Source organism: Poecilia reticulata, linkage group LG19 (assembly GCF_000633615.1).
Source record: "Poecilia reticulata strain Guanapo linkage group LG19, Guppy_female_1.0+MT, whole genome shotgun sequence".
NCBI classification, from domain to species: domain Eukaryota; kingdom Metazoa; phylum Chordata; class Actinopteri; order Cyprinodontiformes; family Poeciliidae; genus Poecilia; species Poecilia reticulata.
The window spans coordinates 23,340,357-23,358,746 of NC_024349.1; the positions used below are offsets into that span (position 1 = coordinate 23,340,357).

The window sequence follows — 18,390 nt, forward strand, 5'->3', positions numbered from 1 at the left end:
TGGATGTAGGACAAACTGTACAACTCAGGCTTAGTCACACAACTCAGTAGATACAAAATTTCCGATAGAGTTTTACGAGACTGACACACGCACTTAATCCAAAAAATAAAAATAAAAAAATCACCTTATAAATAACCTTATGTACAACACTGCACCATTTAAATAACTTTCAAATGACATGAAAAGTAAATTTAACGTTGTTTTGAAGCTTACTGTATATACAGTAATAATCAGAAAAGTCTGGCTCACTGTTGTATTTATAGCCTCTGATTCAGTTTAATACATTTGGCTGCTGTTATAGCTGCAAGTCTGTTTGGAGAATGTCTCCACTGACTGGATACCGACATTTTTCTCAAGAGTTTTCAAGCCTTTTCTTTTCAGTAGACTTTAACTGGACCATTCTAATATGAAAACCGTTCCACCATACGGTAATTCTGGTTGGGTATTTAGGCTCATTGTCTCATTGCAGCTCATACCAGGTTTTCCTTTAGGAAAACCTGGTATGAGCTTCATTTATCTTCTGACAAGCTTTACTGTCCATGCTGAAGAAAAGCATTTTCAAAACCATGATGCGGCCACCACCCATAAACACCTTGACGGCTGCAGAAGTTGCTGAATGTCTCTAGAGCTTTGGTTATCTAGAGTGTAAAATGGAAGTAGGACAGAATTCATCAACCTTTGGAAAAAAGTGTCATAACAGCCTGTCAGCACAAATATGTTCTTTGAACATTGTCTTGTGTGGAAACATTCTTACAGATTATTTTCAGCATTTCAGTTTAGTTCAATTCATTAAATCTATGGTAAACAATACATGTTTTAAGTGAATATATAAAGAGCCATTTGTTAAAAAAAATAAAAGGTTTAACAGTACAAACAACTCAAAGATGTTTCTAGCCTGTGAAATTTCCCCGTTTTTTTTTTTACAGTTAAAACTTTAACTTCTATTGGGGTAGTAAAATAACATTATTTTAATGCTTATATATAAGTCATATATGCAGGGTTATTTGTACTGTATGACTGATTTAATGTCAGTGTCCATGTCAGTTTATTTAAAGACATGAAGTGATAAAACTCAAAATAATGTGTTACTATCACCACTTGTTTTGGGGATCACAGTTTCTTTAAGGCACAGAATTTTTTTTCTGACTCGTCACCTCAACAGGCTTGTAAAAACTATTGCTTTTGTGGACATTTATGGACACTTTGGTGTCCAACAGCAAGTTCATGAGTAAAATCCAGTCCAGTTGTTTCGTCCATATGTCCTTTAATTAGTAAATGTTGTAAAAATGTTGAAAGCTCTGTACAGTTGTACTAGTAATTATTCTAACAACTGATCAATTAAGTGACTTCTGGAAGCAACTGTTGCACTTGACTGTTCAGCAGTACAAGAGCATAGATACACAGTCCACTTCTGCAGGGCTCTACAGACATGCACTAGATGAGATGTGCAGTGACTCAGCCGTCCTTTTTTGTGTGCAACATCAACATAAAGCTCCTATTCTTCACGAGGATGCTTCACCTACTTTTCACAAAACATGGATGGTGCTCTGATGGTTTGCTGGTGTTTTCTGAATGATGAGTCTGTGCATCAAGTTGCTGTCAACTGGTAGTGCCATGATGTGGGAGGGAGGGAGGGAGGGAGGGAGGGTGAGACACCGAGAAGGGGAGGAAGATAGAGGGAGAGGGAGGGAGAGAAAGAGGAGGGCGGCTGTGATGCCACATGAAGCAGGAAGAGAGAGAGAGAGGAAAGAGGGAACAGCCGTCCAGCTAGATCAGATTGCTAAAGAGTGATAGAGAGAGCAGTTGGGGGACATTTACTGGCTTTTAGGATTTAAAAAAAAAAAAAAAGGACAGGGTAAAGGATTAAAAGTAAGAAGGACCTGCTGAAACGACTGCCTCAAGGATGGAGATGCAAAAACCCGAATTGTCTTTTGGATAGCTCTGTTTTAAAAAGCTTTGCACCCCACTTTGCAGGTCCAGGCAGAGAGCGAGTGGCAGCAGCAGCGGTGGCCCCGAGGTTCAAGGGTGGCAACTACATTTCGTCTGCACTGGAAAAGGATGATGAGACCCAAAGGTGCAGAGGATGACGGAGTGGCCCTCTTCTGTTTTTGAGTAGACGGAGGAGGAGAAGCTGCGGCTGCAGACGCGCAGAATGCCTCAGTTTGGTTAATGGGAGCACTGGGAGAGGACACAGCGCCCCACGGTTCTGGAGCCCCCGTCTCAGACAGGTGGGGATAGAGGTAAGACGAGGAAGTTTACCGCAAACTTTCAGCCCGTCTGTCACATTGACGTGTGTCACTGTTTGGAGCAGTGGAGGTGCATCCCAGTGGAACTGGTCCTTAGTCATTTCACAGTAAATAGTAAAATCTCACTGAATGTTTTTAAAAAGATCAGTTCCCAAACGGGTCAGAATTACCAGTTGAAATCAAGACAGCAAACTAAACCAGATCCATTTATTTCAGCCATTTAGTTTGTCAGGGGGATGAAAACTTAAAAAAAATAAGTTTTTTACTATAAAAAGACGAAGACAACAACAATTTAGATTGGTTAATGTAATCTTTTTAGGTTTGAAATATTCAAAAAAATATATTAATCACAAAATTATTCATATTCTGAAACAGAACCCCTATATAATCAATTCCATTTTCACTTATAAAAAAATAAAATAACTTGCAGTTGAAGAATTAACTGCAAGATCCTGAGAATAGAAAGCAGACGTGTTAATGGATGAACATGTTGCTTCAGGTGCTCCTTTCGCTTAAAACAATCAGTGACGTGCAGGTAGAAAAAAAAACAACAAAAAGGCAGGATGGAGGTTATGTAATGCAGATCTGCAGGTCATGTCTTCTTAAGACTATTTTGATTTCAGTCACCTACTCACCAGGACAAAATGCGAGCATGAATATGTCATTTTCCAAAAGGAGAAAAATCTTCAAATCGTTTTTATTTATTTTTTTATTTAAGACTCGTCGTGGCTGTGGTGTGTTAGGTAACAGGCTGGAGCTTGTGTGTGTGTGCTCTAACTAACCAGTGTTGTTTAAAATTAGAAAATTACAGAGCGAAGGTGTGATGTGGGTGAATCGGGCTTTGTGAAGTTGTACAAGTAATAAAACAAGCTGCACCACTACAGCGCAACACGGCCCAGCGAAGAAGCTGTGATGAGGGAACCGGCAGGTGTGTGCGCGGTGGAGCGGCTGCAGGTGCAAACGTTGGGCCTGCGCCGAGTCGAGTCGTTTATTATAACAGTGAAGCTGGGGGGTAGGGGGGGGGGGGTCGGTTCTGTGGAGTTTTGTCGGTTTTCTGTAAGTTAGCATGGTTTTTTCTTTCTTTTTTTTTCTTTTTTGAAGAGCAGCCTGAATAATGCACAGGAAGTGGCCTAGATACGGGAGCCTGCAGGGTCAGTCGCCATCCAAAATCTGTTGGGTTTCATCATGTTTGTGAGCTGCAGTTATAGAATTAGTAACCCTGATTATTTCATTGAATCTAACGCATTCAGACGGCATCTCTACAGTCTTAAGATGCTGCGTTACCTATTGTGAGGAAGTGCTTTTAGGTCACTTGAGACCGGCTGAGTTCCACATGGTAACTATAGGAAAATAAAGTGACACCTGAGCCTCTGAGCTTCCTTCACAATGGTCTCTGGGGGGGATGAGGGGGATGAGGGGGGTTGAGGCGGATCCTCAGCAGCTTGGTTTCCCGTGCTTCTTACTTGAGATGGACTCCTCTCTCCCAGCAGACTTGGTTGTTCTCTCCATTCCCTCCCACTTTTTACTATTGCATCAAGTTATTTATCAGCGCTCTGTCTGTCTCTTCTTTCAAATCCCATGAAAAAAAAATATCAGAAAAATAGTTCTGGAAGAAATTTAAGATCACTGTCTCTGACATGTGTATGGACTGCTGAGATTAGATTACACAGATGGACTCTATCCGCAGCCATCAGGCAACATTTGCACACCGAATGCATTTGCACACCGCACTTTTCAGTCAAATGTTTTGAATCATGTATTGTTTCTCTGTCACAGTAGTACACCACTTTGTGTTGGTTTTCACATTAACGTCCAATGAAATATATTTATGTTTGCGATTGTAGTGTGACAAAATATGGATGGAAAAGTTCAAGGGGTGTTAATACTTTGGAATTTGAGATGTCCCACTGATTGGTCCAGATGAGTGAAAAAACTGTTTAGTTTATTTACAGTAAATTCATTAAAATTTATAGTAAATTCAGTAAAATTGTTTCATCTATAACAGAACCAGCGTGCATTTTCTCATTTTCATTCATTTATTTTTGAAAAGTAGTTATTCAGGGCTAGCACATAAATGGAGATAAACTTATAATGCTGTTAGATTCTGTGATAATCAAAGCAGAAATAAGCAGCAGGTCTGATCAGTTCAACTCTGCACTTCATACACATAAAACGTCAGTTTATTATCATTAGTTTATTTTTTTATTGTTCATTTCTGTTGTTTGCATTGCAACGTTTTGAACACACACAGTGAAGCTGTAAGTTTATTTTATTTAAACTGAATCATCAAGTCATTGAGCTCAAAAAGGTTGTTTTTTTTAACTTTTGATGCACCAATATGCTTTGTCATTAAGATGGCTGATAACTATGGTTTATTATTTCAGTTACTTATTTATTGCAGAAAATTCACTTATCCTAATTTGGTGTTTATATTTCTCAGGTCGTGTTTCTGATCTCCTTATGAGTTTAAAAATGATATTGGTTCAAAAAAATGCAAAAACTGTCTTTTATTTCAGCACCACATTATCTCATTAATTCAGTTCTGTGCAGCTGAAGCATTTTTGTACATTTTCAGTCATCTGGGACGTAAACGATCCTAAGCGGCTTGATGTCGTAGCATGTTTCAATAAACTAGAGAAGTCCAGCTGCCTTTCACTTAAACATTTCCTTGATCAGTACTTTGCCATTTGAAGTAGATCTGAGTGACTAGCAACTTTACATTAGCAATGTTATCTGTTAGCCACTATTCAAAATGGGAAAGACAACAACTTATAGCATTCATGCAAGCCGGATCCTTGTTGATCTTCACCAGTCAGGAAAAGGTCACAAGAAAAAAATCTACTTGTCTCCTCATATTTACAGTCAGAGCAGCAATTAAAAAGTTCAGAACATCCAGAACTGTGAGAAAGTTGAGGATTATTTAGCGGCCATCTGCAGTGCAGAAGTTAAGCTAAAGAAAGCAAGAACTTTGGTTTCACAGAAAAACAGCTAATCTTTGGGCTTTGTGGACATTTTTATCTGGAGTGCCATTGATTGTTGAGACACATTGTGGTCTACATGGTAGAGTTTAGGATTTCAGGCTCTTATCCAATCACTCCAAGGACTCAGGAGGAGTTTTTACTTTCATCTAGCGAACCAGTTGGACACCTGACACTGCGTGGCTGTGGAGGCTCCGCGCCGTACGGGGCCGCTCAGGTCCGCTCAGGTCGGGCCCGCTTTGGTGCGACACGCCATGACAATGCTGGAGATCTTGATTAGTTTCAGTTACATAACAGAGTTGTTGAAGTTGTCTGTCTGTAAAATACAAACCTCCCCAGCTGTTACATTTGTATAAGGAGAAGAAAAAAAAAAAGGTCCGACGTGTGTTTCAGGGTGTAATGAATTGAGCAAAACGAACCCTATTTTTAGCACCGACAGCTGTTGCTTTGATGAGCTACGTTGTCAAAAATACAAAAATAGCAGCGCTGGCTACAGTACGCTTTCCTGCGGAGGGCATGCGTTTGACCCCGAGGGACGGAACTTGGAGATCCGGCCACAGATCAGCAGAGCTTCCATGTGAGGGAGCGCACACGTAAAGCTGTAGTGTGTGTGGCTGACGGCAAGGCACTCGGGATTTGGGAGCGCACATGAGTGAACTGTTGGGTCTTTGGGGTCCAAATCAGACTGGCAGACACACAGAGCGGATGATGCAAAACAATGAGAGCTGTCTTGCACCCAGGGGGACTTCAGTCCACCTCCCAGGAGGTAAACTTCTTGACCCCAGGGCTCAGTACTCAGAGCTTTGATAAGGTTATCTCGTGCCTGACAGAGGCAATGATATAAGAGATGTCCCAAAATCATCCCCACTGCTCATTTTTTGTCCAGACTCTTCGGGACATGCAGTGCCTTTCAAAAGTATTCATTCCCTTAAAGGGACAGTATTATGTAAAGTAAACTTTTTTTGAGCTTTACATCATGTTATAATGTGATTCTCTCATCAAATACAGACCTGGAGTGTTGCTTTGATTCTTTCATGCATGTTTGAGAAAACCTTTAATCTCTCATGGCAACCATTCAAATGTGCAAAACGTCTGGGTGGACATAGTGCCACTTTCAAGGATGCACTTTGCAAGTTTCTACCCTCATCAGCGACCCCCCCCCCCCACACACACACACACTCAGCTCCTTCAATCTAGCCACAAGCAATTAGCAGCCATCATATCTCATCATAGGAGCTGTTTCTCAGTTTTCTGCTGGTAAAAACGTTAAAGGATTAATAGAGGAGCCATGTTGTGATAATTTCCTGAGGGCAGAGTTCCAGAAAGAGCAGGAGTTTCTTAAAGAAACAGAGGCCCAATTTCAAGGTGTTAAAATACAAAGTCAAACTTCTGTAAAGTCATGTTTAATATACACATTTCACACACTAAGTGTGTGTGTGTATATGTACATTGTATTTGTACATACAAATACAATGTACATATTGTAGTTGTATAAAAATGCTCATATATATATTTATATATATATATATAAAATAAAAATTGTAAAAATTAAGCAAACAAGCTTCAAGGAAAGAGAAAAAAAACAATGCAAAACATTGTGTTTATTTTTCTGATTTGACAAAAAAAAAAGCATTTTAATACAACTCAAGGCAACATTGTTACTTGATGCTATGTGGCTGGAAAACTGGAAAACACTCTCCCCCTTTAAAAGAATTTTCAAATTTTGTTCACATTAAAACCGCATAGTTTCATGTGCAACAGACCAAATAAAAGTAGTTCACATTTGTAGGGTGAAATTACCAGAATAACTAATTTTCAAAATTTTGCAAATAAAAAATGTGAACAATTTGGCATACGTTTTTTTGGCTTTTATGCAAAAATGCATGTGCGTATTAGTTTGTATTCCTCTATCACATAGCCTCCCCAAATAATAACGTTTGTGGTTAGAACATGACAGAATGTGGAAAAAGTTCAAGGCCTACATGTCTGCAAAGCACTGAACATTGTTACATTGGGTTCTAATTCTGTAACTGGCTTGTTCCTGGTCGGGTTTTCTGCAATGTTTAATCACAGATGGTAAAGGCCAGGATACTGGTGAGAAATCTGCTTTACTCTTGTAGGAAGCACCGAGGGAAGGGGACCCTATTTCAGTGCATCCTCACTGCATGATTAATAACACTGCAAATTTTACAGAATGAGGTCAAATAAATAGAGTCCTTCGGTCTGCATCTCTGCAGCATCTGGAATTGTGTGACCAATGCATCAGTGGAAGACACACAAATCCCACAGGAGTTCCAGTACACACAACCCCCCCATTTCTCCCATAGTATAAATATTATAAACGGAGGACAATGGTAAACTTAGGGCACAGGAGAACAAACAGGGGAGCACACCTTGTCTGTTAGATGTGTAATGACTGCACAGCATGTTGCTGAAAGACCTTAACTACAGCCAGGACATGCCGTCCTTATTTTTGATCAGCATACATTATGTATGACGAGCCTCTTCAATCAGAAAACAATTACAATCTTACACTCGAACTGCTATCATGACATTTTGTATTGAATTATTGTGGCTTAAATGGATCGTTTCGATTTTCTGATCTGAGGTTCTGGGATGTTATTCAGCAATAGTTCCCTCACCTGTTGGAGCCAAATGTTATATTACAATGACGTTATGAAACAGTGAAGAAATCCTGGGTGTGGCAACATGCTAACAGCTATTAGCTAGCTTGTCTAGCTAATCATTTCAGCTGACTTTGGCAATTCAAAACATCTCAAAGGGAAAATGTTTATGGATATTAAGTATCTGCACTTCCACAAGAGACTATAGTTTAGATTCCTACTGCCCAGCTATTAACTTTCCACCACTATTAAACTCCCTTTAGTTTATCTGCAGTGGACAACTCTCTTGTTGTTTGAAGCTAACGGCTTGAAGCTAATGGTTAGTCTGAGAAAGAGCAAACTTAAATTGACTCTACCACCTTGAAATCCAATCCAATCCTAGAAAACATAATGCTAACAATATTTGATGAACCTTTGAACTGCTGTCCCATTTGCCCTGGTTGGTTATTTATGAAGAAATAGCACAAAGTAGAGCAGGCTATGCACCACTGGTGATTTTCTGGTGTAAAGAAAAAATATTGTTTTATATGATCTGACAGTTCAGCAAATCCTCTTATTTTATGTTTTCACTGCCTTACCTTTCCTTTAGGGAGAGGTGGCAAAAGTATTCACAGTCTTTACTTCAGTAAAAGAACTGAAGTAAAAGGTGAGCCTATTTTGTGTGAAAAAAGGCTTACCGTTCTTTCCTTACGTGAAAGTAAAATAAAGTACAAATTTTAAATTATAGTAAAAATGTTAAATGTAAAAAAATATAACTTTCACCTTCAAACATACAAAATAATTCTTTAGAAATCTACAAAAGAAAAAGTTGTCCTTGTTTGCTCACAACCTCTCTTAAAAGTATGTTTACCTAAAAGTGTTTATTTTTCTGATTTGACAAAAAAAAAAAAAAGAATTTGTTTTTGGTCTGCAGAAAACACAGCTACGGATGGGCAATGCCTTGTAATCTGAATGTTTTGTCGTTGTGTATAATGGTTCCCAGTTTACTGTCGTCATCCATGTTGCAGTTAATATTTTCTCAGTTTGACAATTCAATTCATCTTCACTCTTATAATTTTGTCGTCATCGATAAACGTTGAAGTAACAAGCTAATTTTTAGAATGCAGTCAGTAGATAGGACAGTTATTTGTGTTCAGTTGTAGGGAGTAAAACATCATCAGAAAAATAAATACTTAAATACATCATGGATTTATGAAAAATCTACCTAGGTACAGTAACGAAGCTTTAGGTCACTACTAAATGGAAATACTTTGGGAAGATCAGTTGTGGTGCACCGTCACCTCTAGTTCCAGTGTACATCATTTTTAGCTTCTGTATAAATTACCATTTGATTAAGTTTTCAAGGTTTATGAAATAGTTTCCTCCTAAATCATTTTACATTTTTGAGAGTGAAGTTGTCTTTAAACGGTAGACGCCCGCTTTGTTCTTAGCCCCCGTTTGCCTCCATCTTCCGACTCATCTGGATCCAAGAGATACTAACCAATTATAAGCCTCACACAGAACATGATTTATAAAATCCCAAACTATCCCTTTGATTAGCTGTCACTTCTAACTTTCTTAATAATTCTAAAGAAAAACACAGGAAAGGTAATTTGACATAAGTGGCGACAGTGTGAGGCCAGCCCGGCTCTTGTTTAGCTCACATCAAAAGGCAGGAAGACTCTTCTGGGAGCATTAATTGGATTTAATGTCATGATGATTAAAGAGGGCAGGAGAAAAATAGGATAGTAACCACAGTAACTGGATGAGCTCTAACACTGAAGATCCTGAACTGGGAATTACAGCCAAACACTTCCTGCTAAATGTGTAATTTTTCTCATTAGGGCTTCATTCCCGTTTTCTTCTGGATTAACCAGCCAAAGAAAATCTATAAAATAGTTATCATGTTTCCATACATACATACATGTATTTGGCAAATAGGGCACAAAAACATATTCCATAGACATTACATCTAGCAAAAAAAACCTAAGATGTAGGAAACAGGCACAGACAAATCAGCTGCCCTGCAGAAAAAAACTTATTTGCAAATAAGTGGTTCTGTAATTTAAAGAGATAAAAAAAAAATTGTACTGTTTATTATTTGCCAACAGGTGTGCTGTTTTACATGACCTGACCATCATGTTACTCACACTACTCTCTCCTGACGCTCTCTACAGGAACTGGATTCATACACTGAGCTCCCATTCTGCCCCCTAAATGACTCACTAAAATGCAGCTTAGCCAGTGATCAAGCTGCGAGGGGCCTTGATCACGCACTTGGACTCCAGGCCTGCCCGTCTGACAAAAGCCCGGCAGCTGGAGACGACGTCAAGGAGTATGAGTGTGGGAAGAATCAACCGTTACAGCATTGTTTCGTCAGAGGAAGAGGGCCTCCGCCTCACTACCATGAACGGCATGAACGGCTTTGGGAATGGCAAGATCCACACACGCCGCAAGTGCCGCAACCGCTTTGTGAAAAAGAATGGTCAGTGCAACGTGCAGTTTGCCAACATGGACGACAAGTCACTGCGCTACATGGCTGACATCTTCACCACGTGCGTCGACATCCGCTGGCGTTGGATGCTGGTAGTCTTCACTCTTGTGTTTGTCATATCTTGGCTGGCCTTTGGGTTGGCCTTTTGGGTCATTGCTTTGCTGCACGGGGATCTGGACAACCCAGCTGGAGACGACAACTTCACTCCCTGTGTGCTGCAGGTCAACGGATTTGTGGCTGCATTTTTGTTCTCCATTGAAACACAGTCGACCATAGGGTATGGCTACCGCTGCGTGACCGAGGAGTGCCCAGTGGCCGTCTTCATGGTCGTCTTCCAGTCAATAGTTGGCTGCATCATTGACTGCTTCATGATAGGCGCCATCATGGCTAAAATGGCGAGGCCTAAGAAGCGAGCGCAGACGCTCTTGTTTAGCCACAACGCAGTAATTGCCATGCGGGATGGAAAGCTGTGTCTTATGTGGAGAGTGGGAAACCTTCGCAAGAGTCACATTGTGGAAGCTCATGTCAGAGCACAGCTAATCAAACCTCGGATAACTGATGAGGGGGAGTATATTCCGCTAGACCAGATAGACATTAATGTAGGGTTTGACAAAGGTTTGGACAGGATCTTCTTGGTTTCACCCATCACTATTCTCCATGAGATAGACGAGGAGAGCCCTCTGTTTGGAATCAGCAAGCAGGACCTGGAGACGGCAGACTTTGAGATCGTCGTCATCCTAGAGGGAATGGTCGAAGCGACCGCCATGACCACGCAGGCTCGCAGCTCCTACCTGGCCTCTGAGATTCTTTGGGGCCACAGGTTTGAACCTGTCCTGTTTGAGGAAAAAAACCTGTACAAGGTGGATTATTCACACTTTCACAAAACATACGAGGTGCCGTCCACCCCTCGCTGCAGTGCCAAGGACATGGTGGAGAACAAGTTCCTCATGCCCAGCTCCAACACCTTCTGCTATGAAAACGAACTGGCCTTCCTAAACCGCGACGAGGAGGAGGAGGACGACTTAGGTGGCGGGAGCAGAGCATTGGCAAATCTGAGTCCGGACAGGAACAGCCGACATGAGTTTGAACGTTTACAGGCCACCAGGTCGTTGGATCAAAGATCATATCGTAGAGAGTCGGAAATTTGACGCTAACTCATTGACCAAGCATCAGATTCCTTTAACTTTATCCATGGAATAAAAATGCAGAACAATGCAAAGTGCCATAGGTGGAGCTAAGAATTGTAAGAGAAATGAAAACGAATGCAAAACCCTTAAAAAGGGATTTTTTGGAAATGCAAGTGTGTAGATGGCGATGGCAAGTAACATCTACAATTAAGGAAAAAATAGACATCCTTCCTTCACCAAAACTTGAATGTTTTTTCACACGATCATTTTGAGTTAAGAATGCTACGTTTTTTGGCAGGACCTTATGATACATCTTAGGTGTAAATACATTTCCTAAATAAGCCGTTTTGTGTCCAGTACCAGATTCAAAAGCACCTTTAAAAGTAGAACGTGTTCTTGGCCACCCTTAGTAATGTTCTGGATCTTCTCTTCAGCTCGTCTAGCAATGCTTTAATTGGCTGGACAAGCATAAAGGAAGACATTAAGAATTCAGTCACAAAAGTAAGACATCATTTTGTAGCTTTGTTTTAAATTCTGGCACAAAAATAAAATTTTTACAGGAGAGCAGGAAACATTAAATGCGCTTTTAGTTTGACGAAGAATGTAACGATCAACTGAAATGAAACAGCACAAACACTTTATGAATTACTACAGCACTTATGATGAATTCATACGTGTCATGGTTTTAACATAAGAACCACACACGCAAAAGTGGTGAAAAGTAACATTTCACATGCTTTAAGGACATGCTGCAACAATCCAGGTTTATCCTGATGAAGGTCAACCATGAAAAGCTGTTCTTTGTAATCTGACAAAGAACAACAACCTAAACTACAACCATACTTTTGTATATCATGTAACCAACAGGTAATTATTTTTTTGGCTGGTATCCATAAACTCATATATATTCCATATGAAACTTAAGCAATAGTTTGCATTTTTGTTTAAATGCGGTTGTGCGGAGCAGTTACAAGACATCACTATCTTAGCAGGAATCTCAGTGTATGAATGTCAGTCAGATCTCATGGCCAAATCAAGCTAACAATCTAAAACAACTCAAATTCTAAATCCAAATGATATATAACGTATTTTGAGAAATTATAACTTTAACATGAGATTTTTAATTTATTTTTTTACTCTTTTGAAAGTAAAAAAAGTATTAGAGCAAAATAGATTTTGAGAGCAGACCATGTGCTGATAAAAACATCCTTCAGCTGGTCACTAACATTTAGCTCAGGTAAATATCCTTTAATCTCCTCAATCTAAAGAACCATTTTTTAACAAATAAAACTGAAGTAAAAGTTAACATAAATTTGATCAGTTTTAAAATTTCTGAGCAATATTTATTTCATTGTACTAAATTTAAAAATAAAATTCCAGCCGTCTTTAAAATGTGCAGGTTTTATCAAGTCGTAACACAGAAGACGATTGATTGAGAAAATAGACAAAGTAGAATCAACTGTAATGCATCATGTGAATTTGTCTTGATGTAAAAAATACCAAATGTAGCATTCCCTCAAAACACAAAGAATATTGTAAGCTTATGTTGCGTTAGATGTTGGATAACTCCTCTGAAATGGGCACTGCACTAAGAAGCTGTTAGCGTGTATCTTCTGTTCGAACATCTCCTGATATTTTCAGGTAAAACATTTACTGCCCGCAATTAATCCAGACAACCCCACTTTGTAAAAACAATTGCAAACCACGTAATCCAAACTGGTACAGATGGATGACATTCCCTCTGTTTTTTTTTTTCTGTTTAAAATGAATCTATGCATATTACCCAAATCAGGGGATAAACATCTAATCTAATCTGTATGTGAAACAACTGTGTGATGACATTGCTTTAATCAATATCCACTGTAGTAAATGAAAAATGGTGTGAAGTCGGTTTCTCTTTTTCTTCATCATGAAGAAAAAGGGAAATTCAAAGGTGAAGATAAGCTGGAAATGGAAAATGTCTGTTGATAAAAATGATTTAGTCGTGATTAACAAAACATATTAATGGGTAGCTAATGTGTTTTGATTCGTTAAAAGGTGGAAACACAGTGGCTGTTACAAGAATGAGAAATGTGAACATTAGTTAGAAAAAAGGATCGTGAACATAAAGGCAACAAATGACCAACTTCATCTGATTGGTTAAAATCACACTGTAGACAGATATTTAGCTAAGAAAAAAGAGCAGAGTCAGCGTAGAGAGGCATTAATAGAAGCAATAAACACTGAAGCACATCATTTTTCAGCCAATTTAATTAAATGTGTTACGATTTCGTCTTCACCAAGCTTATAAATCCAAAGAAGTTTTTGAAGGATATAATGGAAATGTTTTTGTTTTGTTTTTTCATTTCAACTGTACCTGTATCACTATTAGTTTTTGTATATATTTGATACCAAAGTAACAAAGTGTTGCTTATAATCAAGTTAAAAATTGATTGTTCCCACAGCAGCCATCCAAAATCATTTAGGCTGACACTTGCTGACTGACAGAAATCATTGAAAAAAGACAAAGAAAATCAAGTTTAAAGCAACATTGTCTCTCCCTGCCATGGACAATAGGAAGTGTAATAGAGCCCATACTGGATGCTTCATCAGAATTTATCACTAATAGTAATACTAATATCTCGCCTGAACCGATTTTTGTTGATGTTCACACACATCTACAGAAGAGAGATAATGGAATGTGGTGAAATATGAAAACAGAAGGAGAACCATGTAATGGTTGTTACGTTGGTCACAATGACTAATATTTTCTTAATAGTCATTTAAATGGTACGTCTGATGATAATATTTCTTAGTAATTTGTTAGAGAATAGAAAAATGTACAGTTGGGCAAAATAAGTATTGAATTCATTTCACAGGAGAAGAATCGGCATGTTGACTTGAGGATCAGACTAGATGTTGGTAACAACCTATACAATCCATAAGTAGGAAATCATGAAAACAAATATATATGAAGTAATAATGTGGAATAAAGTGAGATGACACCAGCTATGAGTACTGAATGAATGAAAACAGCGCAAAAAGGGAGAGAAAGTAAAATAGTTGGCCGATAAGAAGATTTCTCAACATGTTCTGATGAGTAAGAGAAAACGATTGCATTTCTAAACTGGCAATAGTTCCAGTGAGCATCATTGGTGTCAACATGTAGAATTGGAAAGATCCAGTTTCCACCATAAAGTGGTCATGACCAAGCACCTTCCAAGATTGTTGGCAGAGGAATGAAAAGAATTATGAAAACAGTTGTCAAAGAGCCGCGGACCAATCACTGAGAGCTTCAGATCAACTTCCATTTGTTTCATGAAATCCATAAATGATACTCTCAACCACCACTGCCTCTATCAATGTCCACAGTGCAAGACTCCACTGATGAAGAAGAAGCATCAACTGCGGAGAAATGTGCTGAGATATTCATGATAAAAACCCAAAGATAAATTCAGCAAGGCGATGGTACCAAACACACAGCCCAGGGGGATTTCGGTGCCTATCAATAATGCTGCTAGAACGTCCCAGTCAACCAACCAATCTATGGAAGTCTATGGAAAAATTAGAAAATCTAAAGACGGTTTATGTTAAGAAAGGGTCAAAACTCAAATCTGAGCAAAGCACATAATTCAGATCATAGTTATTATGAACAGCTTTTCTACTGAGGTTTTAATGAATTTTTTGTACTGTGTTAAATTCTTGTTCCCTGTCATTTCACTTTGTAACACATCATTTATTGACTTTTTAAAATGTAGATATTCTGGTTGTTGCCAACATCTGCCAGGAAAGTCAAAGAAACCCTAAAAATGTTCACCACTTATTTTCCCTGCTGTACATAGATATTTTTTGTTGTTTGATAAGCATTCTTTTTCCAACCTTTACTATTTATTTATTATGCTCATTACCTTCTGAGAAGGTTGTGTATACTAAAGTATGATATTTCTGCACCCAATTACTAAATTGTAGAGGTAATAAAAGTGAAGAGTCAACAACTTCTTCACTGGATCAATTTGTTTTTGTTTTGTTTTCAAAAAATTGTTTCAGCTTTAATATTGTTCCCATGAGCCCTTAAAGAGGAAGCAAACATAAAGGTTTTAATGAAATCTAAAGGTTTAACAAAATAATGTTACAATGAACGTTATCAGGATTAAACCTGCTTATTTTTATATAAGGTTCTTTTTGATAGAAAAAGCAGCAATAAATATTTATGTTTTTACCAGAGTATTAAAATGAAATCACACCTGTAAGTTAAAAATTAATATTCTTGTCTGAACCGTTTTTATTTCAGCTCTATTTTCTGCACAGACGCTCATGATTAAACCGTTTGATTTTTTTTTTCTTCTTTTAAATGGATGAATGAGAGAAAAAAAAAAAAGAATAACTTTGACCTCTGTAGAAGTCTTCCTTTGTCCAGCAAAATGTCTACTGGGCGTTTGATTTTCATTGAAAGAAATTCAAATTATTCAATTAAAAAAACAATTTCTGTGAAACAAAAAGACTACTGTTTTTTTTTTATCTTGTAGTTAGAAACTCAGTGGCTCCTTGCTCCTTGATTTGTGTTTGGAACATAAATGTTTAATGTTTCAGAAAACCTTCAACTTGGAGTTCTTGACGAGGGATTGATGAATTTTCAGTTCACTCCGCTGCATCACAGTTCTTCCTCAGTCGATTTTGGTGCATTTCTCAAAACAATTTGTACAAACAGCAAAACAGTTTCTTTCTCAAAATCCTTAAAATTAAATCTTAACTCCATGTTTCACTGTGTTAAACGATTAGTCGTGTCAATACAGCACCGCAGGAATATTCTGTTATTAACTATGGAGGAAATTTTGAAAAGTGCTGTAAAGTGAAACTGTTGAGAGAACAGTGGAAAGAGATGGAGCAATATTAACATTTATGATTTTACTGTAATTTCTTGTCATTTTCATTTAAAAAGTGAAATGACACTTTTCACTTTTGAAAAGTGTCATTTCACAAAACTAGAGTAGAAATAGGAACATGAGGCGATCTCCTTAAGAAAAACTAGACAAGCAGCTTACATATTTTAGATATACATTTAATAGAGCCAAACTTTAAAAACCAGCAGTGCAAACTGTTCCATCAATAAACTCTACATTTCTCTTACTCAAATACAAAACCGAAGCCATACTACATTTTCAGCTGAGTCCAGTGAAAGGCTCATCAGTGGTCCTTAATAAATCTCAGTCCTTTTCCCATGAGTTTGATCAGTTTGCCTTTGAAATGCTGCTTTGTCTCTGCCTTCCTCACCAGGAAGATACCTGGTGGATTCCTTATATCACCTGAGTTCAGGACGCTGCTGATTGGACCAGATTTCTTTCACCAATTTGGTACACATGTTCATGCACACACATCTGCACCTATGAGTAGATCTACCCAACAATAGGTTCAGGAACGAGGAGTAGCATTAGAGGAAGTCTCTCAGTAATCCTGTTGTGGGCCACAAACTATTGTCTTATCACTTTATATCCTCAGCCTGTTCTGCCCCATGTCTCCTCACTCCTCTTCATCATCTTCTCTCTGACTGTTGACCAAGTCCAAATCTTTGTCCTTCCATTGTCAGAAATGTAACATTGCTTTGTTCTCCGTCTGCATACACCATATATTTACCAGTTGATGGTTCATAAGCTGCATCTTTAAGCTCTTTCAGAAAACTGGTTGATCGTTGCTTCACACATTTAAAGGATTCATCTGGCAGCAATGTACTTATTCAGGACACATTCAGAAAAAAAGTCTCATTGAAATGGATAGAAATATGCTTGACATATTATGACAACTTGATCTGTGTTTAATATTTTAAAACATTATTACTCATATTATTATATAGGAATTACATGCTGGTTCTGCTGTGTAAAGCAAAGCTCATGGCAAGTGTAATTATGTTGTAGGAGCTAGGGTCAATAGATGAGCAATGTAGTGATGACTTCCTGTAGGCAGCGTTTCAAAAACAGCAGGAGCTTCTTAAAGAGACAGAGGCACATTTCAAGGTGTTAAATTACAAAGTAAAAATTTTTTAAGTCATGACTTAAAAAATAAAATATGCATTTTTTAAACTACTGAAGTTAACGTAGTTACTTGATTGTGCTATAAAATTATTAAATTATGCAATGAAGCATTATGCAAATAATGCATCATTTTCCATCACAATGCTAAATCATTCAKGTGGTAGTGTAGAAGATACAATCTCAGGAAAATACACTGCATTTCTTTTTCTTCTAAAACAAAAAAGTACAGAGATGACGATAATTTTGCAGGTCAGTGTATAAAAATAACAGCATTGAGGAATTAGGGACAAACAGTGCTCAATGCATAAAAACATAATTTTTTTAAACACACGGGTAGAACTCTCTAAATGAGCCGTCTACAGATAGCTGTACCATCAAACCGGAGAGCCGTACTGTGTGATCAGATGTCAGAACGCCGTGGCTGATTCAAGACATGTCAGTACAAATTGAGACTCTCGCTGTAATCCCGGTCACATGCCGTTTGGACGGGACGGGTGCAGCTTACCACAGGGGAAAGACTATGACTTTAATTAAACTAATTCCTTCCAGCGACTTAAATCCCTGCGCCTTCTTGCTAAGTTATGTAATCAAGGGTTCTATTGATAACTTGATATAGTAAGTTATGGAATCTGAAGCGTAAAACTGGAATCTGCTGAAGCCTAAACGTGAGCTTCTCTCAGTCTGTCCCATTGGGCCGAATAAACAGTGAAGGTTGTTACTGATGCACCAGACCCACGTCACACTCAAGGGTTCTGCAAGTAGAACCTATTAATTACCATATGGAGACTGTTGCCATGTAACCCGCTGGCAAAACGAGACAAATAGCTTGCAGCTGTGCAGTAAGATAGATAGATAGATAGATAGATAGATAGATAGATAGATAGATAGATAGATAGATAGATAGATAGATAGATAGATAGATAGATAGATAGATAGA

At 38.3% G+C, this 18,390-nt stretch overlaps 1 protein-coding gene across 2 annotated transcripts; it reads left to right on the top strand.

Annotated features, from left to right (window-relative positions):
- Positions 1–1,705: 1,705 nt before the first annotated feature.
- LOC103481993 (ATP-sensitive inward rectifier potassium channel 12) lies at positions 1,706–14,882 on the top strand. Of its 2 annotated transcripts, none has more exons than XM_008437866.2 (2): positions 1,706–2,240; positions 10,005–14,882. In XM_008437866.2, the coding sequence occupies exon 2, from the start codon at positions 10,165–10,167 to the stop codon at positions 11,467–11,469; it is 1,305 nt and encodes a 434-aa protein (XP_008436088.1). In that variant the 5' UTR covers positions 1,706–2,240; positions 10,005–10,164; the 3' UTR covers positions 11,470–14,882. The 2 variants fall into 2 exon arrangements, with proteins under 2 accessions (XP_008436088.1, XP_008436089.1); XM_008437867.2 differs by having other exon boundaries at positions 1,706–2,228.
- Positions 14,883–18,390: the final 3,508 nt, after the last annotated feature.